Source organism: Liolophura sinensis, chromosome 8 (genome assembly GCF_032854445.1).
Source record: "Liolophura sinensis isolate JHLJ2023 chromosome 8, CUHK_Ljap_v2, whole genome shotgun sequence".
NCBI classification, from domain to species: domain Eukaryota; kingdom Metazoa; phylum Mollusca; class Polyplacophora; order Chitonida; family Chitonidae; genus Liolophura; species Liolophura sinensis.
Window position 1 is genome coordinate 39,139,124 of NC_088302.1, and position 27,994 is coordinate 39,167,117.

The 27,994-nt window shown below is 37.5% G+C and overlaps 1 protein-coding gene across 2 annotated transcripts; it reads left to right on the forward strand.

Moving 5' to 3' along the window:
* The first annotated feature begins 245 nt into the window (after window positions 1-245).
* Window positions 246-27,877, forward strand: LOC135472404 (putative polypeptide N-acetylgalactosaminyltransferase 10). Of its 2 annotated transcripts, none has more exons than XM_064751890.1 (13): window positions 246-381; window positions 6,487-7,258; window positions 14,684-14,753; window positions 15,703-15,847; window positions 16,158-16,324; window positions 17,551-17,739; window positions 18,354-18,531; window positions 19,350-19,467; window positions 20,017-20,127; window positions 20,381-20,602; window positions 21,481-21,588; window positions 22,516-22,659; window positions 23,529-27,877. In XM_064751890.1, the coding sequence occupies exons 2-13, from the start codon at window positions 7,013-7,015 to the stop codon at window positions 23,691-23,693; spliced, it is 1,863 nt and encodes a 620-aa protein (XP_064607960.1). In that variant the 5' UTR covers window positions 246-381; window positions 6,487-7,012; the 3' UTR covers window positions 23,694-27,877. The 2 variants fall into 2 exon arrangements, with proteins under 2 accessions (XP_064607960.1, XP_064607959.1); XM_064751889.1 differs by lacking the exon at window positions 246-381 and adding an exon at window positions 1,859-1,900.
* The last annotated feature ends 117 nt before the right edge of the window (window positions 27,878-27,994 follow it).

Here is a 27,994-nt window from a genome sequence, read left to right on the forward strand (position 1 = left end):
TTCTGCATATCAAACCCCATCTGGTATGATCACTTCTGGGCGATAAGATTTACCTCCCCTAAATCCAACCACGTGTATAGCCATTTCAAACAGTTGCTACCGTTTATCAAGCATCAATGCATGTGTTTTATTCCCCTTACCTGTACATTCTGTATTACCGCGTCGTCAGTGACCAAACCATATAAAAATCGAAATGTAACGTATTTATATGTATAGTGCATAACCTACATATTTTTTTACCCTAGAAGAAAACTGAATTGCTCGCGGAGAGTACACCGCCGCCCTGTACCAGGAACGGTAAAGGGCAAACCTCTTGACTTATAACCGCTGACGCACAGTCAGGCGAGAGCTGGATTCGAACAAGCTATCTCAACAGTCAAGGTACGTCTAGAATGCAACACACCTGTGTTCAGGTATGGAAGGTACCAATGTTGACTGTGGAAGATTACTTTCCAATTTGGTTTGCATTTTTAATAATACAAGGGCCAATACTTGGATTCACAAAACTTCGTTAATCAATTTTTCGTAACTATTTTAGTAAATCACATCTAATAAACCACATAGTGTTACATAGATAGTATTATTCTCGAAAACAGTTGCCAGCTGAGCAAGTGGATCTACGACTTTTAGTTAATGTGTTGTGGAACTGTCTTCATCGTTTATCTTTGTAGTATAAACTGCCTCTGTGGAGTGAATACAAGACATATTCGGCGATTTTCCTAAAACAGCTTCAATAACTGTCAGATTTTTCTCTTTTCGTGTAGATATTTCCGAACCATAATCATTCTGTTAAATATATACATTCTATAAATATAAAATGACGTTGTACCAAACACATTATAATTTCTACTTAATAACCATTTCAGTGCCTTTATACATCCTGGGATTTGCTTTCCAGGAGTGACGTAGCTCGTGGAGAACACTTTCAGATATTCGTTGGTATAAACCTCGCAGGCTGAAAATGATATGTCACCGTCAAAATCCGCACTGATGTTATAGATTTACTGTAGAGAAGATACCCTTATTCATACATCGTTGTGGTAGCGAAGCAAGGCTTAATCTACTCACTTCAAATCCCGTATTTCATAGCTGTCTGGGACATTAAAGCCATGATGTAATAGGTTAAATAACACTGTAAAATGCTGCAACACTTGGGCAGATTAACATTTTACAATATTTGGCCTCAAAAATAAAAAAATAAAAAAATGTTAACATTTCGGTGAAGATAACACTTGTCAGGTTTAGTCAACTCCTCCCGTTTATTCCCAAGAAAACAGCGTGACAAAATATAATGTTGTAATTACATTTAATACTTGGGGCTAACGGTACATATCTGTGACAGTCTTTAAGCTCACATTGTATGAACTACATCGTCCTCCAAAACAAGTATACTTGTAATTAGCATAATTGAACTTAAACTTGACAGGGAGGTGTAGAAATTTACTCATTCATGGTTTAATGTGGCCATTTACACTATGTAGCCATTATACACCCATATGTGTTTCAATTAGATTGTCGATGCATGGTCGCTTATTAGGTGGGCCCTTTAAAAGGAAATGTGAAAATGATAGTTTTATTACAGGCTTAATTTGTTTAGTTCTGCTTAGGTTTAAGGTGGAGATAGTTTAAATAAAGATTATCTGGATAAACTATTAAGGTATGATGAAGTGGATAACAGAACGGACATTAAGCTACTATTGCATGGGCTACTTTGCCATTTGTATATTTCTCTTAAGTTTGAAAACTACTGTCAGATTATGAGACAGTAAACAGCATAACGAGGGGCGATAACAATGTCAACTGATCTGGATCACTAGAGTGACTTCCCTTCAATAACTCCAACATTAAAACGAGGCTGGCATCCTCTCACGGAAAGACGACAACAACACATACTTTTACGGTAAGTATTTATTGAAAGAAACGATTCCTTGATAAGTTTGTAAACACGGGGGAAAGTGTGAGTTAGCGAATGGCATACTTCCTTTCTAGGGGGTTCAGTCAGTTATTTTGTCACGTAATGGATATGAAGTTTGGAAGACGTCCGCCTGACTGGACTGCCGAAAGTTGTAACTGCATGCGTGACGTATTATCATTATGTCTCCCGGCTGACAGTAACAGCTTGTCTGTATCAGGTGGCACACTGACATAACGGCGAGCACCGTTAAGTGTGTCTGTCTGTCCCAGTGAGATCAACACATACCTGTGACACCGTTGTGTACAGGTGTACGAGAACAAGCCATGTCAGCAAGTCAGTATAGATCTTAGCTCGCCTGGATTAAACTTAGAAGTGACAGTCTTACATGTAAGGTTGATGGCTGTAAAACGCTGAAGTTTTGATTTTCATAATGTGCTAAACAGAGCAATTTACACCAAAAGTAGAGTGATCATTATTCTGCTGGCTAAAAGTAGAAATTCTATGCATTGGTACATACAAATCAGCAGCTAATTATGCTAGATTGGGTATAAAATTGGCAGGTATTAATTATCAAGGTAACCACTTATGACTTTTGACACTTCTCAACTGAAAATTTGGTGACCTAAAACCTTTATTATTCATTAGATTCATAGTTTCTCTTCTACATTGATAGTTTATTCTGGGAAGTGTTGGGGAAATACACCAGATTTGTACACAGGTTAATTGGCAGAGTATGCCTAGGGTTTACATGTAGCTGTAATGTTTTACAATGTGTGACCTCAGGCCTATATACCAGAAAATATATATTTGTCAAAACAAAATTCAGCTAAATATGTTAATTGAATAGACACATAGATGTACAAAAGACAAATACATAATTGATGAAGAATTATTTGAATCAAGTGTAACATAAATCCTTGTAAGATTGCCCAAAAAATGTGGGTCCTAGTTTTATGGGTCCAGTTTTTTTGTTTAATACCTTGCAACATTTTTGGACTGCTTTTGCCAAGAGCAGTGCCTTCAGTCTAGCCCGCCTGTGGATGATGTCTGCATGGGTAATGTCAGAATAGATATATATAATTGTTCAAAACCTTCGATCATCAACCAACAACACCCCTCCCCCTCCCTTACTCTGTTATTGTAAGATAATGACATTGTGTTGTGCATGTATACCTGTGTCTATGTTTACATCCTAAACATGATCAAGTAAAGTATAATTATATTTTAGTGTATTCATTCTGTAAGTGTGGTAAATGTATTGAGTGTGCGCAAGGCCCCGCATGTGCACATACATGTGCAAGTACAAGTATTCTTTCATCCCTTAATTACACTTGATGGTCTTAGTCATAAGTGAATGCATCATAAAGTGTTAATCAGGTATGATCCTGATAATGAGAGTCATCATTCTTGGATAAGAACACTTTTAGGAATCATTATCAGTCACACTAGAAAGAAAAAACACCCGGACATGTGGGATTTGTTTGCTAAATATGAATTGACAGGTGGAGATCATGTACTGACATCCATTTACTTCAGACATCATGGGTGTGTATATTTAATCTTGAAAATAAGAGAAATTTTTGTTGTTATTAATTTTTTTTCATATCTCTCATCATGTCTCTCATTGATTCATCTACATTATGTTAAGTTTTTTTTATGTTGGCAATAAGGGTATTTTTTTAAGGCCCTTAAGTGCATCTGAAAGTGCATTTTTAGATACCAAAATTTAGATGAAATACAGTACTATATTTTGGACATGCAGTGTTCTTGAGAACTGATACATTTTTAATACTGGAAAACTGGTTGATTTACTGACTTTAATTACTGATTTTAACTCGTTCATAATTTCTCCACTTTTGCTGTTTTCAACGCTTATCAAGTTTTTCTCATAAGAGCATTTTCATGTACATGTAGGGGCAGCTCTGGCTCGCATCATCAAGTACCTTTCGTAAACCATAAATTCAATAATTACGTGGATGATGCTGTGTGATAATTCTGTATTATACTACTCATCAGATGAGTATAAGTCATGAATCAAAATATTTCATAAGTTCTCAAAAATCTGAGTAAATAATGTGGTTAGTCACAGTTCAAGAGTTCACACAGAAATGACTCATTTACCAGATTTGATATTTTAAGAAATGTCTTATGTAACAGATGACAAAATGTTCATCCTAGAAACTGAATGTATGGTCTTCAAAACATGATACAACTATGTCTGGCCCGAAATTCATATTCAAATAAAACAGTCAATGAAAACTGAATTTAGTTTCTGGAGTGTGGGTGGGTGTTTAATAGATCGATGGCCACCTCTTCTAATTATGTTCAGGTAATAGTTGGAAAGCATAATAAAAATAACTCAGCCAGGAAACTGAACTGCGTCTTAGCCCATGTTCACTCTGGTGTATGAGAGCATGGTGATAACTGGTGCTGATATAATGTAACACAGTGACAGACCTAGCTAAGAGGGTTTATCTTATAGATGTCACCAGACACTATAAACTCTCTGCTGTTGATCTTTCAATGTTAAACTCACCACAGGCTGTCAATGATATGTTTTCTAGTTTACAATATGGTATATAGAGCATTTTTTCTTCTGCTTGGTTTGCACACCTGACCAGGAAGAAAAACAGTAAACTCTGTCTGTTTCAAAAAGTAAGATTAACAGATAGGGGATTACTAACATGAGTGGATGAGCAGTGATGTGTGGAATCTGTGTCTGTCTCCTCCCTCTATCATGAGTGTTAAAAGTACATACATCTATCTTCCCTTTATTGCCTCAGTAGAAGTACCGTACGACTAAACACTATATCCATGTATGTATTGTACACCCATTTTCCTCCAGTATAGTGTTAAGTATTAATGATGGGGCTCAATATGATCAGTGCATAAGAGGTTAATTGTCTAGAATTAAGTCTGCATTGAGACATGTACATATATGGTTATACATGTAAGTCTCTGTGACAGAGACTGGCAGAAAAAATTTAGGCATGTCCTGGTGATAACCTACTGTTTGTGTATGTGTATGCACATACTGTAGATTGTAGGTTGTATTTGTATTTTACAGTGTTTTCTGATTGTAGTTATTGAAGAGTATGTGGTCTAACTGGTAGGATACATTTTGTCTTACTATCAGTATTTTAACAGTGTAATCATGTTATTCGAGGTCGATGGTGAGCTGGCTGTGGCTTAATGATTAATAGCGCTTACAACACATGCACCTTTCAGTTTATTTATTTATTTTTTTGATTGATGTTTTATGCCATACTCAAGAATATTTCACTTATACAACTGCTGCTAGCATTGTGATGGGAGGAAACTGGGCAGAGTGCGTGGGAAACCACGATCATCTGTAGGTTGTTGTCAAACGTTCCCAAGTGCTCTCGGTGAGGAAGACAGCATGAGCTGGACTTGAACACTCCTGGGTCATTGCGCTGCGCTGGTGTGTTAACTCCCTCAGCCCCATGTACCTTTCAGTATTACAAGGTGTAAGCTCAAACCTGGGACATGGAATTGTCGGCTCGCCTGAACAAAGTGTAGACGTAGTGCTCTAATACCCTACCCTGAGCGGCGAACCACATCAAGTAACTGAGAAAGATTGAAAGTAATGTTTCTCTAACATACTTGTAAACATTAAGGGTGGTATCTTAAATAGTGCCAGCTCAGGTATATAAAGAACTGTATCATTAGGGAGATGTTCCATTGTTGGTGCTTTTTGTTGAATTAATTTTTAATACCGTAATTTGCACTTTAATTTACGTAATTAAACAGCAATAAAATAAATGAATAAAATAAACAGAGGTTGACAATCCCGGCAAACACATGCATGTAAATGCATGGTTTCCTCTGGGGTCTGATCGGTTTCCTCTCACCACAATGTTGATCACTGTCATATAAATGAAATATTCTTGAGTAAGGCATAAAACACCAATCCAGTAAAGAAAATAAATAAACCATTCAATCAATAAATCAATCAAAACTTTATGTGTTCATACATGTTCTTAACAGCTTGTAAAATGTTATTTGACTGTGTCCTTGAACAAATTTTTTATCATACATATATATGCAAATATATGCAAGTCTTACCATTTGAAGTTACTGAGGGCCTCCTTTAGTACACACATAGGCACACACAAAAAATCATGTGATCAGTCTTCATGAATGAATGATACTACCTGGGATACATCAGTTGACCTGATTTAGAAGAAAAAAAAGACTGTTGAAGGCTTGACTTACAAAGCCAAAGGTGTGAAGGGTGGCTGATCTATATTGTAAGCATATTAGTATTAGTAGTATGGGGTACTGGGATTATTAGAACATAGGAGAAGCAATGGAGGAATGCTATATAGATGGCTGGTGTTGTACACCAGTCACACACCTGTTTACACAGTACACATACACGCACACACACCCTTCTCAGGTGCCCATACAGGTAAGCATAAAAGGTTAAATCTCTGTTTCTCGCTATTACACTGGCCATGGGACAAGTCTGCACACATTGATATTTGCTTTATTATAAGAAACCTTTTTAATTTTCTGTGTACATGTGTTTCTTGTTTTGTTTTTGTCAGGAGCTAGCTGGCCTGAGAAGAAAGTGGGCTCTGTGAAATAGCAAGACAGGAAAGTTTTTCAAATATATGTGGCCAGCCATTGACTCCTGCTGCTGACCTCTGTCTCAGTGTCTGGGTATTACCTCAGCTCTTAGCCACACTCAGCCACATTTGTATGTATAGCCAGGTCCCCATCACCTCAGCCCTTTGACAGCCAGCATGCCCTGATACTGAGCCTCCTGACAGGTTGACACAGGACTTTATGAGGGATTTGTTGTGGAGCTCCCCTGACAGAGATCCCTTTTTATACCTCCAACAGAGCATCACCCCCAGTGCTGTCACTGTATCAGGTGGCAACAGTGCAGTTTCAGCAGTATACCTGGTCAATGATCCCTCTTGTAGTTTTAGCCTGTCAACAACGTATTGCTGTGTGTTAACAGGAGGTGGGCTATGCAGACAGCATGGAATGCCTACTCCTAAACTTACAGTGCTGATTTTTACCTAGTATACATGATATTGCTGTGATAAAAGGAAGGTGTTAGCCATCATGAGGCGTAATTCAGTGACCCTGCTGAAGTTTGTGATTGCGGCCGCAGTGTTTATAGTAACAGGCCCCATGGCATTGCGATTCCTCATGAACAAGAGTGGGGAAGAGGACTCTGTGGCAGGTGTAGTGAAGGAGATGGGTCTGCCACAAGCTCCCAGGGATGCTAGGGATGCTGGTGATGCTGTGAAAGTCTTTGACCAGTTAAAGGCACTTGTGAAGGATGAGGGACATCGTCAAGGAGCACAGGTAACTGTAGTTCTGTCTGTTTATTGTTTTTCTGTCTAAGGTGTGTGTATTTTGTCTGTCTGTCTGATGTCTATTGTCTGTCTCTGTCTCAGGCTGGCTGTCTGTATGTCTGTTGTCTTTCGTTCTTTTGTTAAAAACACAGTAGTTAGTTTTCTCTGTAATGCTTTATAGTGAAACTTTGAAGGGCTTACAGTACATGTGTACCGGTACAATTTGATTAGCACATGTGGACACACATCTAGTGATACACACACACGAAAAATAAGTCAACATTAAACATAAACTATGTATGTTTGGGACAATGCAGTGATAGTAGTTAGCCACAGTGTTAGTATTACATGTACTTTGCATGTAAACTGATCTGTGCGATCACACAGTGAAACATCAAGACCATAAATCGTCAACAAATCCGACCAGTAAGTGATAAACTAATATGTATTTTGAAAACAAATAATTTGATTATAATATGTTGTTCATCTACTAGCAGAAATGAACTTGACAGAAATTACAAAACGTGTTACAAACCTGTTCAGATCAGAATAATTCCTGTAATATACCAAAACATGCGGTATCTCTATGGTCAAAGTTGGTCATGGATTTATAAAGGATACGTATAGATGTACATTTTACACAAGACTGAATGTTCGGTCATGGTAGTCATAGCAGTCGTGTCAGTCACATTTCCTAGCTGCAACCCAGTTGTTCTTTGTCTTGATTTCCAACTTGGCAAGTGGAAAAAAAAATTATGAAACCACTTGGGTTGTTAACAGAACTTCCAAAAGTAATTTATCATCTAGGTTAAGTCTTATCCAGACAGCAGCCATCATTAACGTGAGCTACATGTAACAAAGTTCTCAGCATGCTGATAACAAAATTCACCCCTGCACATTCTATACATGAGTTTTTAATCAATGTCTGAGTCAACACGAATAGTTCAGCACTACTGTGTATTTAAAGCAACAGGTCCACTGATAATGTGTATAAACATCCACCACTGAGTCTGGCGGGAGTCTGGGGGCATTAATAGGCATTCAAGTTGTCTTGTGTGGAGTGGATTGGAGATCCAACACACATCAATATGTTATAGACTTACACGTACATAGTGCTGGGCACTTTGGTCTCCTCCACCTGTAAAAGTGCCTGTCATATGACTGAACAATTCTTAACATGGCATGTTAACAAGCAGCAAGAAAGAAACAAAATAATAATAGTTACCTTGCATGTGGAGCAGTTCAATTAATTCATAGGTACCCATTTAGGCCTGTTAAATCATGAACTGCCCTTAAAACTAATTGTTGGTATGTATATAAAATTAAAACCTGTCTGCATCATTGATGAATTACCTCCCTTGATGAAAATGGCACACAACATGGGTACATCTGTTTATATGTACATCTCCTGTTGGCAAGGTATTAAAAATGAGAACTGTTAAATTCAAGATCATGAGTACTGTAAAGGCTGTTGTGTTCTACTACATATTTGTACGTCGCATAAACATACATACCATACGCATGTTTTTGCAGTGTCAAACATGCAGGTAGGTCACAGAATATTGGTTTTGTCTTTTTTAATTGTGTTAGAGAAGACAGTGTATAAAATATTAAGTTTCATTGAAGATATACATGTAGATAATGTGACATGTAATGTCATAATCATAAAAATCACACTCTCGTCTGCTTGTGAACTGATATTAATCCAGATCATTTTACCCATTGTAATACCCATTTTATTCCCAGTTTATATTGAGGCTATCTATTTCCCATTATTTTCCATTCAACAATGCTTCAAATTATCCAACATTTAAGTTAGTTATTTATTTATTTATTTGATCGGTGTTTTACGCTGTACCCATAAATATGTCACATATACGACAGTGGCCATCATTATGGTAGGAAGAAACCGGGCAGAGCCCCATGGAAACCCATGCCTATCCGCAGGTTGCTGGCAGACCTTCCCATGTACAGGCAGAGAGGAAGCCAGCATGAGCTAGATTTGAACTCCCAACGACTGCATTGGTGAGAGACTCCTGGGTCATTACGAGGGGCTAGAGTGCTAACCAACTGAGCCACAGAGGCCCCTGCCACCAAATAAGTGCATCAGTTAACCTTTCATTACTAGGTCCATGATGATGTACTTAATAAGCAAAGGATATATGTTGATTTATGTTGATTCAGTGACATTGAGAAGCAGGGTAGGGATGGTTGGGGCTGGGCTCACATGTTTTACTGGATTGTATAGTGTGTAATGGGCTAGATAGTGTGCTGTGTTTGAGTACCTTGGTAGCAGCCTTCAACCTGGAGTGGCTCTTGGAATGCACAATATCCCATATCCCACATCCCACAATATCCCACATCCCACATCCCACAATATCCCATATCCCACAATATCCCATATCCCACAATATCCCACATCTCACAAGACGTTGGCACAGTGCATACTTGCCTACAGCTAAATTTCATTTCTCAGATCCACATATATGTCTTGTAATCTATATGTTACAAGCTACACTGTAGATTGAAGATGTTTTATCCCATTTATTGATTATAGTATTAGTCACCTAAGGGCTGAATAACTTATTAAATGGCAAGGCGTGGACTGTTAAAATGCTACAGGTAGACCAACAGGAATTCACTTCGTACATGGACATACTGCATGCTACATATAAAACTATGAGTCTATAAATTTTAAGTTTTAGGCTTTGTCCACAATTGTCTGTCCAAACTACACGAACATCAGTACAGTCTTTACAGATCAGCATATTGTGTGTGGAGCTTATTTTTTAAGCGTTTTGTCATGCTCATAACATCTGTGTTTGTTTAGATGGTTTGAACTTTTTATTGATTGTCAGTGTTCATGCCAGACCTCATGACAGTTTGCCATGATTATGAATAAGTGAGTGTACATGTACGGTACATGTAGATTTCTTCAGTGAACTGATTTATTTGTGAAACACTATATTTGGGACACAGGAAAATTAGTTCTACTTTCATTTTACATGTACAATCTGCATCAAATATTATTTCTACGTAACTGGACATTAGGCCATAACAAATTAAATTTTTGTTTAAAGTGCATAATGAATGTCTGAGGAGGATATGGAAGTAAAATTGCCTTACTACTCGTACGTGTAGTGCACTGACTTTTCCTATTTGCGAATAAAGTCTTAGATTTCAGGTATTAGGTCATGTGAGTCTGTAGTACCGCAAAAATCTGTACCGTCCCATAAGTCTGTAGTGCTCATATATCTGTAGTGTCCCATAAGTTTGTAGTGCCTGTATAACTGGACTGCCCCATAAGTTTGTAATGCCCATATATCTGTAGTGTCCCATAAGTCTGTAGTGCCCATATATCTTTAGGGTCCCATAAGTCTGTAGTTCCCATATATCTGTACTGTCCCATAAGTCTGTGATGCCAATATATCCCTACTGCCCCATAAGTCTAGTGCCCATATATCTGTAGTGTCCCATATGTCTGTAGTGCCCATATATCTATACTGTCTTATTAGTCTGTAGTGCCCATGTATCTGTACTGACCCATAAATCTAGTGCCCATGTATCTGTGCTGTCCCATAAGTCTGTAGTGCCCGTATATCTATACTGTCTCATTAGCCTGTAGTGCCCCATAGATCTGTGGAGTCCCATAAGCTTGTAGATTACCATAAGTTGTATAAGTCCCATAAGTCAGTCGGTGACCCATAAATCCATAAAGTCCCATATCTCAAGAATATTTCACTTATACATCGACTACCAGCATTATGGTGTTAGGAATCCGGACAAAGCCAATAACCATATATATGGTACAAATAAGGGACATAAATGTTGACATGTTAACCTCATATGGTGTGTCAACTGGTTTTTGATATTGTTGTCTAGTCATTGTGAGGCTTCCTCTCTGGCTGTACATGGGAACGTCTGCCAGCAACCTGCGGATAGTCGTTTGTTTCTCCCGGGCCCAGTTTCCTCCCACCATAATGCTGGCAGCCATCGTATAAGTGAAATATTCTTGAGTACAGTGTAAAACACCAATCAGAAAAAATAATTTACTCATTGTTAAAAGAACACAGCCTGTAATGCTGTTAACTTGTGCTCAACAACAACCTTTTATGACGTCTGTACAGTTCGCTTGTTATAGAGCCCAACTTGTGGAGAGACTTTACGGCACATTTTGTGAGACATTTTCCTTACGAATAAGTATTCTGATCATCTCTTCTTGTTTTCCCATGTTGACTTTTGTCTGGTGATGAATTGTGTGGAGTTATAATTGTGTTTTGATCAGGAGAGCTTAGATATGGCCCAAGACTGATTTTTTTTTTTCAGCAATCCAGCGATTAACAGGTACATAAAACTTGCAAATTTTGGGGAAACCATTTGTCAATGTGTTGCTTGTAAAACTGATGTTTCTACAATCCCAGTGAGATCCTCTCCCCAGATTTTATGTTTGTTCCTGTGTATCTGGAGTGGTGTCTTAGACATGCTCTTGTATTTTCTCATATGTTTTAATTTGACTTAAGTATTTATTTGATTAATATTATTAACATATGTCGTATTCAAGCCAGGGAGAAACCCGCAACCATCCGCACGTTGCTGGCAGTGGCAGACCTTCCCACGTACGGCTGGAGAGGAAGCCAGCATGAGGATTGTTGGCAGGCTTTAGGGTCATTGTGCCGCGCCTTGGCCCTTCCTCAGATGTTTCGTATGGTTTTATTATTCAATAATATGTCTGGAATTTTATCTGAGTGTGTTTGTGCTTCTTGCTTTGATATTGCTCCTTCAGTGTGGAGCATTGAATGTCCATTGAATGCTAGATAAATAGATGTAATTCAGTGGTTAGACACTCTCAGATTTTCCCTGTTTGCTGTTCAATTAGAAACAGCTGACATCATACATCATGATGTGTATTGATTTTATCCTAACTTGAACTGCGTTTTTTTCTTGTAAAGCTTATCCATATCACACATCTGTTACCAAGCATTTCTAAACCCATGCTATTGATGCAAGGCTGTTGAGTTCATTACGCAAAGGTGTACATAAAAATTCATCACTCGGGAACATGTATATTAATACCTGTGTGTTATTGTATAAATGTGGAAAGGCAATATGGACATGTAGCCGTGGTTTATTTTTGCTGCTCTTTGTGGTATTGACTAGACCTGCAAAACAATTTGCCTTTACAGTTTGAGGCGCTTATGAATTAGTTAAAAAAAAATTAAATTTGCTGATAGCCTGAAACCTCAAGATATGCATGTATTTCGGACACAGAGGATACTTATAATGTGTATGTATGGACATGTGTACATGTCTACTCTTAAAAACACAGGCAAATCAAATCTGTTGCATGAACTACAGTATATTTATTTATTTATTTGATTGGTGTTTTACGCCATACTCAAGAATATTTCACTTGTACGACAGCGACCAGCAATATGGTGGGTGGAAACCGGGCAGAACCCGGGGGAAACCCACGACCATCCGCAGGTTGCTGCCAGACCAACTACAGTATAGCCAGGTTGTATAAGTAGCAGTAGATACATTTACATGTATATAGCCAACAACAAATCAAGTGGCAGATTACTTCTTGTGTTAGCTTCTGTTGTTTATAATAAGTTGATGTTGAAGATTAAATTTTATTGTAGTCCACACATATAGCAAGGATTACCTTGAAAAGATTGGATTAGAAAAACTGGAAATTATTGCGACAGTCCTGCATATGGAGAATCATGTCCTTGTCAGGCTTGTCTAGAACAGACCACATCAGTACTGTACATGTAGTTTCTAATTGTAAATGTTAAATTTGTAAGTTTTGTTTTAAGTTGTAAATATGCAACCACATACTAAATGTAGAATTCCTCAAGAATCACCCAAGGTTTAAGGACAGACAATACCAGAGATTTTCACCCCAAAAAAGGTCCATATTTGTGAATGAAATCAAATTTTCTGTATTCTCCTAGAATTGCTCAGATTTTTGTCCTGTGCTTCTATTATTTATAGTGTTAGAATGGTTTTAATGTCATATTTTAGGCACATGTATGTCATTACCACTTTTGAATTATAACATTGGCACAGATGAGGTTGATATTTTGTAAAAGGTCATTAATTATTCATGGTACTCAAAAATAATAATCCAGTTTCCTCCCATAATAATGCTGGCCATCATCATATAAGTGAAATATTCTTGAGTATGGCGTAACACAGCTTTCAGATAAATATATCAAATAAAAAATTATAGCAAAATGTCTTGGATTTTGCTGAATGTGTTTTTGTCCAAAAATCTCCAGTGTAGCCCCTTTAATATTGCAGTGATTTGTTAAACATAATGTTTTTTTGTACCGGCTATTCAGACATTATATTGGTGTATATGTCAGAATCTAATGTGACTGGTACAGCTGGCTGATCAGACTGATTTAATACCGAAGTTAAACATTTTACCTGTTTGCGTTCGGGACGCTTTATTGACTTTAGATATTGATTCAGACTCACAGCTTTGTATGACACATGTCTTGTATGTCAATGGATCTATATGTATATGTATGCTTTTTCAGTAAAGAATTGCTGATAAGATGCACGCAGATCAGCAGGTGGTGATTTAACTTTATACTTGATTGTTAATTATAAACATATACAGTATACCTGTACATATGCATGTACACAGAACCAGCAGAACCTGGACTGAGCCCTATTTGCACATTGTAACAATATGCGTAGTGTACATGTACATGTTCTCCATTAGCATTTATTATTATATTTTGTAAGTGTGTCAGAGAATAGGGATTAAAATAATTATTTGGTTCGGAAGGAATTAAGCTAAATTAGGAAATATTAGAGGCTGAATAAGAAAAAAATGTGCAGCTAGATTTACAAACTTGACTTGACAAGTACAATAAATCTTCAACCTTTTCAACCTCCATTAGCATTTTTTTTCAGTGGAATTTACGCATACAATTTTTTATGAAAATGGCTCCAAAAATGATTTGTTTAAGTCAATATTAAGGAAGCAAGCTTAATAAAACTGTACAAATTATTTCTCTACATCCCATAGTTCTCCCAGAATGTTTCAAAATATTGGTCGCAGTGGTGGTTGAAAAGGTTGAAGAATTAGCGAACTTTTTTGGGTGCACTGACTAAAAGGTGAGTGCACATACTTGTACATGTATGTGCACCCATTCAACTTTAATTTCAAAACCTGAATCATGTATGTCTTTTTACATTACTTTTAACACACAGTACAGTATGTAGATGCCAGTAATACATACATGATGCTCCAGCAGTTGATAGTGCATGTAGACATGTACACAAAAGACTCAATACTGAGTAAGGGCATAAATCCTGCTCCTGTGTTATCAAGTTTATACCTACACAAATCTACATGTATATATGGCATTTTATTGCACAAGATGAAGTAAATACCTTTGGTTTCCTTTTTTATCAGGCCGAGGACCCTATGGAGAAGATAGATTGGCATAACTATAAACAAATAGCAGAGGAAGAACAGCGCAAAGGTAAGCAACTCTGTCATACCCAAACTATAGTTGCTAGTAAAGGCCTTGTCACAAACTACAGAATGAGTTTTGAAAATCAGCATATGTCATGATGAGCATGAATATAGTATAGATGCACAGTGGTTGGAATATATCACATGAATATTCAATATATACCACTTACAGTGTGTAAAAGAATGTAGTTGAGTCCCAGAGCTTCTGCTAGATGTTCACTATAGTGGGTAGCTCTTGGCCAATGGTGTGTCATGTTCAAATCCAGGACCCACTCACTTTTAAGTCAGGAAGTTTAGTCAGGTATCTGACAAAGCGTTACAGGATTTGACGTCAGGAATAGCCAGTTGGGGTGACAGATGTGGAGTTGTTTCTGACTTTAGTCGCTGCAATATGGCTAAAATATACATGTAACCATAATCAGTCATTCTTCACTTATGGATTGTGGACAGGGCTGTGGTTGGGTGGGTGATCAAAGTTCGTACTTGTGGAAACGGTCATGTGGAAACAAACTCATTCTTGAACCATTTGCTTATTGGGGCCTTGGTAGCAAAAGCACTCAGCACTTCCTTTCTATGAGTGTAACAGATTACACATGTGAGAGTTCATTAGTTAGTCAAAATTTGTTGCTAATACTCTGGTTACTCCAGTTTCCTTGATGTGTAAAACTCAGGCGTCCATTTTTTCAGTGAAAATTGTTGAATATTTATTTATTTATTTATTTGATTGGTGTTTACGCAGTACTCAAGAATATTTCCCTTATACAACGGCGGCCAGCATTATGGTGGGTGGAAACCGGGCACAACCTGGGGGAGACCCACGACAATCCGCAGGTTGATTGACAGACCTTCCCACTTACGGCCGGAGAGGAAGCCAGCATGAGCTGGACTTGAACAAATTGTTGAATATGGCATTATACAAGTTACAATAATCAGAATACTAATCCTGTGGTTTGTAGGCCCTGGAGAGCAAGGCCAGGCAGTGATTCTCTCCCCTGAAGAAGAAGCGAAAAAGGACGCTCTCTACAGAGTCAACGGTTTCAATGCCTTTGCTAGCGATAAGATCTCATTGGACAGATCATTGAAGGATATACGTCACGAAGAGTAAGTTGACTTTCGCACATTAAAAACACACATAAATATAAATAAATTCCTTATATAAATTATAAAGTGTATTTTATGAGAAGAACAATAAGCTGTGTACCAATTTCCATCAGGACTTTAAGACCAAATTTTTGTGATTAAAAGCTTTCTCCCAGAGTCCTGCCCTATATTATAAAGGATGCTTGATGTTTGTGTTTCGAACTTTCAAGGGATTTATCTTTCAAAGAGAGGATAAACATTGGATGACTAGATCTACACGCTCTTCCCTTTGTGATTTGCTTTACTTTTTACTTTATATTCCTACATATAGGTGTAAATCAAAAAAGTATGTAAGAAAGCTTCCAACAGCAAGTATAGTTGTACCATTCCACAACGAACACTGGACCACACTCTTACGAACAGTTCACAGTGTAATCAACAGATCTCCCGCACATCTTCTTCATGAAGTAATCCTGGCCGATGACTTCAGTAATAAAGGTTAGTGGATAGTCAGTGTTGTACTCAGTGACTTCATCAGTAAAGGTTTATGCTGGGTAGTATACATCATAGAATGTGGCTTCATTATACATCGTAGTCTGTGACTTCAGTATACATCATAGTCCATGACTTCAGTATACATCATAGCCTGTGACTTCAGTATACATCATAGTATGTGACTTCAGTATACATCATAGTCTGTGACTTCAGTATACATCATAATCTGTGATTTCAGTATACGCCATAGCCTGTGACTTCAGTACACATCATAGTCTGTGACTTCAGTATACGTCATAATCTGTGATTTCAGTATACATCATAGCCTGTGACTTCAGTATACGTCATAGCCTGTGACTTCAGTATCCATCATAGTCCATGACTTCAGTATACGTCATAGTCTGTGATTTCAGTATACATCATAGCCTGTGACTTCAGTATACGTCATAGTCTGTGATTTCAGTATACGTCATAGCCTGTGACTTCAGTATACGTCATAGTCTGTGACTTCAGTATACGTCATAGCCTGTGACTTCAGTATACGTCATAATCTGTGACTTCAGTATACGTCATAGTCTGTGACTTCAGTATACGTCATAGTCTGTGACTTCAGTATACGTCATAGCCTGTGACTTCAGTATACGTCATAATCTGTGACTTCAGTATACGTCATAGTCTGTGATTTCAGTATACATCATAGCCTGTGACTTCAGTATACATCATAGTCCAAGACTTCAGTATACATCATAGTCTGTGACTTCAGTATACATCATAGTCCAAGACTTCAGTATACATCATAGTCTGTGACTTCAGTATACATCATAGCATGTGACTTCAGTATACATCATAGTCTGTGACTTCAGTATACATCATAGTCTGTGACTTCAGTATACATCATAGTCCATGACTTCAGTATACATCATAGTCTGTGACTTCAGTTTACATCATAGTCTGTGACTTCAGTATACATCATAGCATGTGACTTCAGTATACATCATAGTATGTGGCTTCAGCAGTAAAGGTTTGTGGCGGATGATATGCGCTTATCTCGTCTAATTTTTTTATATTGTGGACAAGATTATCAAAAACAGTTCAAGACAGAGCTTTCAGTATCATTATGTTCATTTCATAAAATGGGGCATATGTGTTTTATAAACTCTCAACATAAAGTCAATCGTCTCTTCCTGACAACTCGAGGTACCTTTATCAAGTATTATTTTTGTTGTCAGAATTTCTGGGGTCTCAGCTGGAGGAGTATGTGAAGAAGAAGTTTGACAAAGTAAAGGTAGTGAGGGCCAAGCGGAGAGAGGGGTTGATCCGCACCAGGCTGCTGGGCGCCCGTGCTGCCACTGGGGATGTGGTCATCTTCTTAGACTCCCACGTGGAGGCAAATATCAACTGGCTACCTCCGCTTCTAGGTAAGAAATCTGTGTGATTTCATACAGGTGGTGAACATAATCACAAACTTAGGCTTTCTATTATGAGATCCACTCCACCTACTCTCATTGTTTGTGGAGCCTTGGTGACAATAAGCGGTTGACTTATTGTTGATGTTCACACATTGTAACATTCGTTTAAGATCATTTGTCTTCCATCAATATTGTGTGCCTTGTATACGTGTGTTTGTCAGCGACTTACCAGAGGTCATTGGTTTATTCCGGCCTCACCAGTTTCTCCTACTCATGAAAGCTGACTGCCATAGTGTGAGGGAAGAATTATTGAGTATGGCATCAATCATCAGTCTGATAAATAAATAAAAGCGACTAACATCAAGAATTGTGTGAAATAAACATGATTACTTGCAAGAGAATCAGGCATAAAATAACTGTTACTGCCATGATTAGGACAAATTTTTCTAAAACTACAATTCACTAAAAATTTTAGCGGTTGTGAAATATTTGTCTGGATGTTGTTTTCTTGGTCTTTTTGTGTGTTAGTCATGAAAACATTTCAGTATTAGAGGTGGCAAATTTTGTTTTGTTCAACGCTATAAAAATCTAAACATGTGTGATGCTAATTTTTTGATCTGTAGAACCCATTGCCTTAAACCGGAAGACAGTTGTGTGCCCTTTCATTGATGTCATTGACTTTGAAACGTTCGCATACCGTGCGCAGGATGAGGGGGCTCGCGGAGCATTTGACTGGGAGTTCTTCTATAAACGGCTTCCTCTTTTACCAGAAGATCTGAAACACCCGTCTGATCCTTTTAAGTAAGATTTGGGAAAACTTGCTGGAATTACTGAAAATTTGACAGCATGAAGTTTTAATCCGACAGGCCATCAAGCTTTAGCGATAGATTTATGAACCCAAGCACAGATTTTATTAGTTTTGATCTTGGGAATTAAAGAAGTCATCTTTCTGACTTTAAAATGAACACAATATCAGTCAAAACATGACTGAATACACCTCAGGTTTTCAAGTGTTAGAAATTATTTTGGATTATCTCCCCTTGGGTCCCACAGAGTACTTCAAATATGTCCTCATATTTATGAACATGGACCCTTTCTCCTCACAATAAATGTGTTACCTACATATATTACCTTTTTTATCAACAGTTTCTCATATCTAAGGGCAGCGTTAAACTTAATTTATTCATTATAGCAGTAATTTAAGTTTTGAAGGGTTTGCCAACATCTGGGATTCACAGAAAATCTCAGTGCAGGCAGAGAAATGATGTTGCTAAAAAGCAATATTGTTTACACAAAATTTGCTTAGTAATTTGTCATTCAAAACAGCAAGAAGAAACTGTTACTTTGAAAAAGTGTTACCATTTGTTTCAAACTTTAGAGGGCCCTGTTTTTTTAGCAACTTGGTGCCAATGTGACCACACCTGCTCTGTTGTGGCGAGTGTAGTAGTGCGTAACATCAAATGCAAATATACCTGATGATATTATCACTGATAAAACATGACATTATGTTGAAAGATAATAAAAATGATTTTAAAAATATAAAAACGATTTAAAACAGAAAAAAGCCAGAAATTGAAGTTTTACCAAATATATTTCCTTTTTCCATGTTGTATAACCAGGAGTCCTGTGATGGCTGGAGGGTTGTTTGCCATGGACAGGAAATTCTTCTGGGAGCTTGGAGGATATGACCCAGGTCTGGACATCTGGGGAGGAGAGCAGTATGAACTATCATTTAAGGTAAAAACAAATAAAGAGAAGAAGGAATTTGTACCTGTACAGATAGTATGTTTAGTGCAGATGGTGTCCATGATCCAGCTTAGTGTTGATATGCATATAATTTATAAAACCTTAATATTAAGATAATTTAGTAAATTACACACTGCTTAAGATTCATAGTTGTACATGGGTTTAATATTAATAATGAAGTCGAGGCATCACCGCATGAATGTAAAAGGTTTTGATCCACATGCCAGGATCATGACTAACTTTATTTCAAAAATATAAATGGTATATAGTGGAATGTTTACTATGTATGAAGAACTCAACAGAAGTTGGCTGAGATGTTATGTCTGGGGGTTTGTTAAGTACATCTAAGTACTCTGTCCAGGTCTTCCATACCTGTGATATTACCAAGTTCACAAGACTGAAAAATGTCAGTGAACAGTAGGCCTGAATCAGAGAAATAAATCCTGACAGAAATCAGAACTTATGCGTACTTTGAAATGTTACATCAACTGATAACTGTTTGTATACTCATACCCACGTTGCCTGTTTGTGTCTGCACAGATATGGCAGTGTCACGGGGAAATGGTGGACGCCCCCTGCTCCAGAGTGGGGCACATCTACAGGAAGTTTGCCCCCTTCCCTAATCCGGGTGTTGGGGACTTTGTTGGCAGGGTGAGTATGCTTAGAACAGATTTTTTTTGAACATCTGCATGTAGATGGAATTCTGTATGGCATACATTGTGCCTGAACTAATATTTCAGTTTACATGTAAAATGAAGTTTTGGAAATATCTGCGTCAAGCAAACTATCATGTTTGGTTCACTTCTTTCTGTTAAACTTGACCTGATCAGTATATTTATTGTATGGTATGTTATGTTTATATTGTTTGTTCAAGACTTATCATCTTTGTGTGTTTGTGCCTTAGAATTACAAGCGTGTGGCTGAGGTATGGATGGATGAGTATAAGGATTACCTGTACCAGCGACGTCCACACTACAGACAGATTGACGCCGGTGACCTCTCTGCTCAGTTGGCCATCCGCTCAAAGCACAAGTGTAAACCCTTCAAGTGGTTCATGAAGGAAGTGGCCTTTGACCTGCCCAATTATTACCCACCTGTGGAGCCCAAACCATTTGCCTATGGAGAGGTAAGCTATGATTACAGTACTCACTTGGAAGTTACCCTAATTCCTCAAACTTTTTTGCATGTGAAAGAGCAACTTTCAATGCATTTTGTACACATTTTAATTTGATTTTATCAGAAAGTGTAATTTTATCAGTCAATACAGAAAATGCCTTCAAAATATGCTTGAATAAACACCTTGCAAACATGCAAAGATTGAAGAATTACAGGACTGTTTATAAGGAAAATCTCATCATCATTATCATCATCATCACAAGAAGTGCAGACTTTTTCGTGGAAAACAAGGGCAAATTTGCAGTAGCTTAATAGCTTGATAGCATCTTACTCTGGCCACTCTTTCAGTGAATGGCCCATGTTAAAATATAGGATGTCAGAAATTTGATAGCATAACTTACTGAGGAGCCTGCCTCAACTAAATGTAAGGTTCAAGTCTATATATTTAATATATATGTGTCTTGGAAGTAAACCAAACCTGCGGATGGTCGTGGGTTTGCCCACGGACTCTGCCCGGTTTCCTCCCTCCATAATGTAGGCCTCCGTTGTATAAGTGAAATATTCTTGAGTACGGCTTAACGCCAATCAAATAAATAAATAAAATCAAAGTAAACCACTAAACAAGTCTTTCGATCTGTTGAAATAAAATATGTATTGAAACAGGATGGCATGTTGTTCTTTTATACTTTGAAATCTGCCCACTTTATTAAAATTTCAGTTAATATATTTTAGATCCATCTGAAAGACAGCCCACTTTGTTAAAATTTCAGTTAATATATTTTAGATCCGTCTGAAAGACAGCCCACTTTGTTAAAATTTCAGTTAATATATTTTAGATCCGTCTGAAAGACAGCCCACTTTGTTAACATTTCAGTTAATATGTTTTAGATTCGTCTGAAAGACACTGAAATGTGTATAGACTCGCGGTTTAAGGGAGCCAATGAGAAGTTTGGTTTGGAGAAGTGTATCAAGGATGGAGGCAGTGGAGGAGAACAGGTGAAGGTTTTTATTACAGAAGATTGAAAACTGTCAACGTCAAGTCAGAAAATAACCTCTACAGAACTTGGTATTCCTTTGAGCGCTGCCATGAACCTTCCTTTTTGCCTCTCAGTGAAATAAACGTCTCTCAGGAAATAGTATGCTGAAATACCAACTATTAACACCATTAAAAGTGTAATGCTCAGGACCCATTTAGCAATTTTAGAGTTTTAATGGAACACAACTCTGTTCAAAGCCATGTAAAAACACAGCTTTCTCTATTGTCATTAGTGTGAAGGTATAGTGCTTGTGATTAACCACTTTGCTTTACGAGTACAATTATATGTAAACAATATGGCTCCAGAAAAAAAAAGAGAGCATGATTGACCCATTTTCTTTAGGTAGCCAATTTTTTAAAAAACATCAGTCAAATCAAACAAACCTTTAACATACATTGTTGTTCAATGAAAATGGAAAGCCTTGTGATGATGTTAAGTGGTAACCTTAACATACATGGTTGTTCAATGAAAATGGAAAGCCTTGTGACGATGTTAAGTGGTAACCTTAACATACATGGTTGTTCAATGAAAGTGTTAAGCCGTGTGATGATATTAAGTGGTAACCTTAACATACATGGTTGTTCAATGAAAGTGTAAAGCCATGTGATGATGTTAAGTGGTAGCCTTAACACACATGGTTGTTAAATGAAAATCTAAAGCCTTGTGATGATGTTAAGTGGTAACCTTAACATACATGGTTGTTCAATGAAAATGGAAAGCCTTGTGATGATGTTAAGTGGTGACCTTAACATACGTGGTTGTTCAATGACAGTGTAAAGCCTTGTGATGATGTTAAGTGGTCACCTTAACATACATGGTTGTCAATGAAAATCTAAAGCCGTGTGATGATGTTAAGTGGTATACATTTGTTTGTATTGTGCTGCAGGAGTTTGAAATGACGTGGCACAAGGATTTGCGACCAAAGAAAAGGAATGTATGTTTTGATGCATCCCAATCTATTCCGAAAGCACCTGTCATTCTCTTCAGCTGTCACGGCATGAAAGGAAACCAGTGGTGGAAATACAATATGGTATGGATTTTTCAGATAAAAGCCTTGTGTGATTGATAATATAAAAGGTTACATGGAATATACAGTAGGTCTTTCTCACATATTGATTTCCAGTAGTGATTTTGTATAAAGAGCCTCGCTTTTGATCTATTTATTTATTTATTTATTTGATTGGTGTTTTACGCCGTACTCGAGAATATTTCACTTATACGATGGCGGCCAGCATTATGGTGGCAGGAAACCGGGCAGAGCCCGGGGGAAACCCACGACCATCTGCAGGTTGCTGACTTACCTTCCCACTTACGGCCGGAGAGGAAGCCAGCATGGACTCACAGCAACCGCATTGGTGAGAGGCTTCTGGGTCATTACGCTGCGCTAGCGCGCTAACCGACTGAGCCACGGAGGCCTCTGCTTTTGATCTAGATTGGCCTAGACACTTTTGTCACACAGCGAGCTAGTCCATCTAGATGGATGGACTTGGAGTACCATTTTAAAATTCTCATAACCATTGTAACACTGAGTCCATTCTCAAAAGACTTGCCGCAGATTTCAAACTCTATGTCTCCTGCCCACTCTTGGCAGTCTGCACTCACCTCCTCTGCTCATTTTTGTGTAGCTTTACCATGGAATCTTGCATACTATCCTCTTAATAAATATTTATAAAATATTGTCTGTATTAAATTTACATGTATATTTTTCCGTCTTGCTTTGCTGCTGGCCTAAAATATACTTCAGCAATATAATCAAAAGATAACGTGTTCATGCAGTCATGTTTATAACATGTATATGTACAGATATGTACGCAAACAATATTTGGTTGCTTACAGGAATTGTGTTTTTCTCATGGAGTATATGTTATGACCTTAACTTGTTTTCTGTCCTTGCTGTAGGACACAAACCAGCTGAAGCATGTGATCAGTAACCAATGTCTGGATGCGGATGCTGAGCGGAAAGATGTCTACATGAACCCCTGTGATACAGACAGTAACACACAGAAATGGACGTTCGGCAATGTCAATGAGACAGCAGTCAGACGAGAATGGATCAGAAACTAGGATCAGTATTCCGTCATCAGACACGTGTTAGGGGGGAGGTTAAAGGTCGTATGTCCAAAAGAGATCAGGAGGAGTATTAAGGGGTATGTGTCTGAAAATGGATAAAGGTCCTCTGTTAGAGTTGAAAATGGATTTTAAAGGTCACCTTTCAGACAGAGCTCAAGTGGAGGTTAAAGGTCATCCTTCAGATGTAGTTTATGTAGAGGTTAAAGGTCAGCCCTCAGGCAGAGATCACAGTTAAATGTCATCTATGAGGAGGTCACTGATTATCTGTCTGAAGAAGGCTGAAGACAACTTCCTCTGTTAGACAGAGGTTTTATATATTGAAGCAGAATGTTTATATCATTGCTAATGCAAGTTATCAAGTATAGTGCAAAAGGATTCTTTGGGTAAATGTGGACAACACAGATAAATTTGAAGGTGATTGCATTTTATGAAAATGAAATAATAGAAGTGATGCACTTTTGTGAACATGACTCCATGCACTCATTTGTATAAAGATGAACCTAGTGATATATCTGTGTGTTTGTGTGATAGAAGATGCTCAAGAGAATGAGTCTGATCTCCTGATAGACATCGGATCAGATACCTGACTCAAGTTTAGCATGTGATCCTTTCAAGCCTTTTGTGATCACAGAATCAGCAATATTTATACAACATTTTCACTTTTTCAGCAATGTCAAGATAAAAGCCTCAGCCAGATGTATTACCAAACATGTAATTTCAGCACAATGACAAACCAAAGAGTTTTTACATGTAGAAGCTGTAACTGTTAAGTGTGAATGATATCTGACCTTTCTATACTTTGTGTTAAATGACAAGAAAAATTGTTGCTTGGCATGTCAGGCATATCAAGTACACTGGGAAATTCTTGTTATGGATAAACAACTTCCTGGTTTATTAACACAACGGTTCAATGTAGTTACTAACATCGCTAACTATTGATAACTCGATAACAATGTTAGTAACTACATCGAAACGTCGTCTTAATAAACCAAAAAGTTGTATGTCCATAAGAAAGACTTTTCCAGTGCACTTCCTTCCCATCCTCTAAATGCCACTCCCACATGTCTATGTCCATGCATATGTAGTCTACATGTTTCCTCCCAAGTATAAGTGAAATATTCTTGAGTGAGGAGTACTAATCAAATAAATAAATAAATCAGTTTCGTCTACATCTGTTTGGCTGAACTAAGCCTGTGGAGGAGTAATTTTATTGTTAGAGGGTCCTATGTCTTTTCTACACAAGTATTCCATATAGAATTGGTGACATTGGCAAAGGTACATGTATATCATGCTTACCCTGGGGGCCTACTGTCCATTTATGCCCCCTGGGGTGGCTTCATGTGCAAAAGATGAATGTGTTTCATCCATCTTTGGGGGGCCCTAGACCATATGATAGTGGTGTGCTGTTGCATTGTACATAGCAGATGGTAGGTTTGATGTGGCAACATTTATGCAGTAGTGCACAAAATCAGTGCACCACAAAAAGCAGATTATCACACCCCCGCTTTCCACCACCAAACAAATTGGTTTAAAGCTGTGTAAAAACACGATTGCCTGGTGTTGTGCTGTAGTGCTTGTGATCTACCTCTTTGCTTTAGGTTCACAATTACATGGAATCTCTGAGGTATTACAGATAAGGGAAAATAAGAGAAGAGTCCAATACTTGGACTGTCTTGATTCTTCAACCTTTTCAACCGCCTCTGTAACCAATAGTTTGAAACCTTCTGATAGAACAATGGGGTGTGTAGAAATGTTATCTTAAATGACCCAAAATTTGGCCCATAGCGCATTGTGAGAGGATAATAAATGTCACAAAATGTTATTTTTGGTGTGGAAACTTACAATTTTCCAGCAGATTATCATCTCATGTTCCAAGCAAACCTCAAAACACCTTTCTAAAGTCGGTAGGACTCTCAGAATCAGGAAAAATGGGCGAGTTAGTCATGGACGAAATTTATGGTCATTTAGGATATGTACAGTTTTATGGGGCTTGCATCTTTAGTGACACAAACAAGTCATATCTGCCGTTATTTTCATAATAATGGTATTGTATAAATTCCTCTGAAATTCCTTCCTTAAGTGGTTGAAAAGATTAATGAAGTTGTGTTTGGCTGCTTTTTGCTGTGAATCAAGAATCGAAAGTGTCTCACATGCTTGCACACTTTGATTACACTGATCTTCTGTTGGAATGAAATCAACATCATGAGTGAACATCTGTCTTTGTACAAAGCAGATGTCTATATTGACTGTATTTGGTCCCTGAATTCATGGCATCTTAACCTTTTACCATTATTAAAGACTTTTTCACATCGTTTTTGAAAATACATTGATTATGTAAGGCGCTGCAGTGTTCTTAAATTGTCTAGGGGCATGATTCCATGTTTTATGTGCTCTAGATCTGCATTTTATATGTGAATTTATAACTAAGGGTTTACATGACGCGTGTTGTGTGGTACAGATAGAAATACCTGTACTTTTTTAAATGTTTTGTATTCACAACTCATATGATATGATGCAAAGTAACCTATGCGTGATGGTGGAGAAATATACAGGTGTATGTATAGTATTGTTGTGCACCATGGAATCCAAACCCTGGGATAACAAAGCTGTCTTCAAATTGACATATGGTGTAAATTAACTTGTGATTTGTGACCATATTCCTGGTCTTACGTTTGAACTTGAAAAGAAAAAGAAACAGACCAACTTTAAGTAAACCAAGCATTGTATAGAAGACTACACTGCATATTGATTCGAAATACTAGTATTGTTTTCAGGATTTTTTTTGAGATCGAAAAAAAATGAGGTTTTGCAGTAAACTTTTTGGACCGTATTGAACCAAATGAGTAACAGTGACATAATTGATTGGTTTTAGCCATTGATTGTTTTTTTAAACATGCCCTGTTTCCTATATTCCTATGTTCCACATGACCATGCATGTAGTTCATGTATATTTATATCTGTATAAAACATGTTTAATGTGGAAATGTTACAGTGAAAGCATGTTTAAGAATGAGAAAGAATTTGTGACATCGCTGCTTCAGCCTTTTCAATATGGCCTAAAGAGTCCACTGTAGAACCTCGGTATTTCGGGCATTTTATTTACCTTAAAAAAAACGTGAAAAAAAAAACAACATGAAAACTGTATTTGAAATCTGCACAAAATGGTCTTTCAGATGACTTTATTTAAAGTTGGTCTTTTCTTTTCAGCACCAATTTTTATCTTCGCCATGAGAGCTTACAGCTAATTTTTGTGTAAAGAATAAAATTTTTATCGGTGACACATTTACAACAAGCAGTGCTGAAGTTCAGACTGATTCAGTCTTTTCAAAGACAACAGTCAGCTTTAGGATCTTATGGCTAGTTATTGTATTATAGATAAAATTTATTTCTGATGTTACACAAAGATTTTGTTGAATCAAATTTGTAATTAAAATGACCAATACCAACTCCAATATGTGTATGGCACAAGATGGAAAGATAGTTGATATATTGTTTATGAATGTTTAAAAAAGGGACTTATACAAACTGTTTTTATGTTTAAAGGAATATAAGGGCATGTGTGGAACCGAATTCATTTTTTACGTGGGTGTATTTAATTATTTTATAGTGAGGGAGAAAATGTTTTATAAGCCTGGGGCATTTTAATTCATATTATTGGATGACGTTTTGTAATTTGCACATATTTTTAATGGTTTTTTGACTTGATCGTTAATGCCCAGCGCAGCACAGTGACTGGAACGTCCCGCCGATGTGGTGGCTTTCCATGCTGGCTTTCTGTCTAGTCGTATGTCATATGCGTGGGAAGGTTTGCCGACGACTCCTTCGTAAAATATTCCTGATTACCTACTAACACCTACTAACAACCATATACCAACACTGAGTTACAACAATAGTCTCATATCGAGTAACAATTTACATAGCCCGCAGATGGTAGTGGGTTTCCCCCTGGCTCTGTGCGGTTCCTCCAACCATAAAGCTGGCCGCCATCGTATAAGTGAAATATTGAGTAAGGCGTAAACACCATTGAAATAAATAAATAAATCAGTCTACATAGGCTACTCGTGAATAGTATTCAAGTCGTGATCATTTGGGGACAGACTGTCAATCGTTTCTGTCAGATTTCGTCTTGTACCTTTTAATGACTTTTGTTGTAGTGAAGTGTCGGCTTTTTTTTTATTTTCTGACATATATTTTTTGATCCATGACATGTCCAACTGTTAATTGTCGTTATACCATTCTGTCGGGGATTGAGCTGTATGAAAAAACCCACTAATTATATTGAAATCATTTTCAGT

What these genes read in the sequence shown, in the direction of transcription:
- LOC135472404 (XM_064751890.1), top strand. Translation starts at nt 7,013, where the DNA reads ATGAGGCGTAATTCAGTGACCCTGCTGAAGTTTGTGATTGCGGCCGCA. An exon ending in CGATGACTTCAGTAATAAAG is followed by an intron (nt 16,325 to 17,550) that starts GTTAGTGGATAG and finishes TTTTGTTGTCAG; the next exon opens with AATTTCTGGGGTCTCAGCTG. An exon ending in CACCCGTCTGATCCTTTTAA is followed by an intron (nt 18,532 to 19,349) that starts GTAAGATTTGGG and finishes TTGTATAACCAG; the next exon opens with GAGTCCTGTGATGGCTGGAG.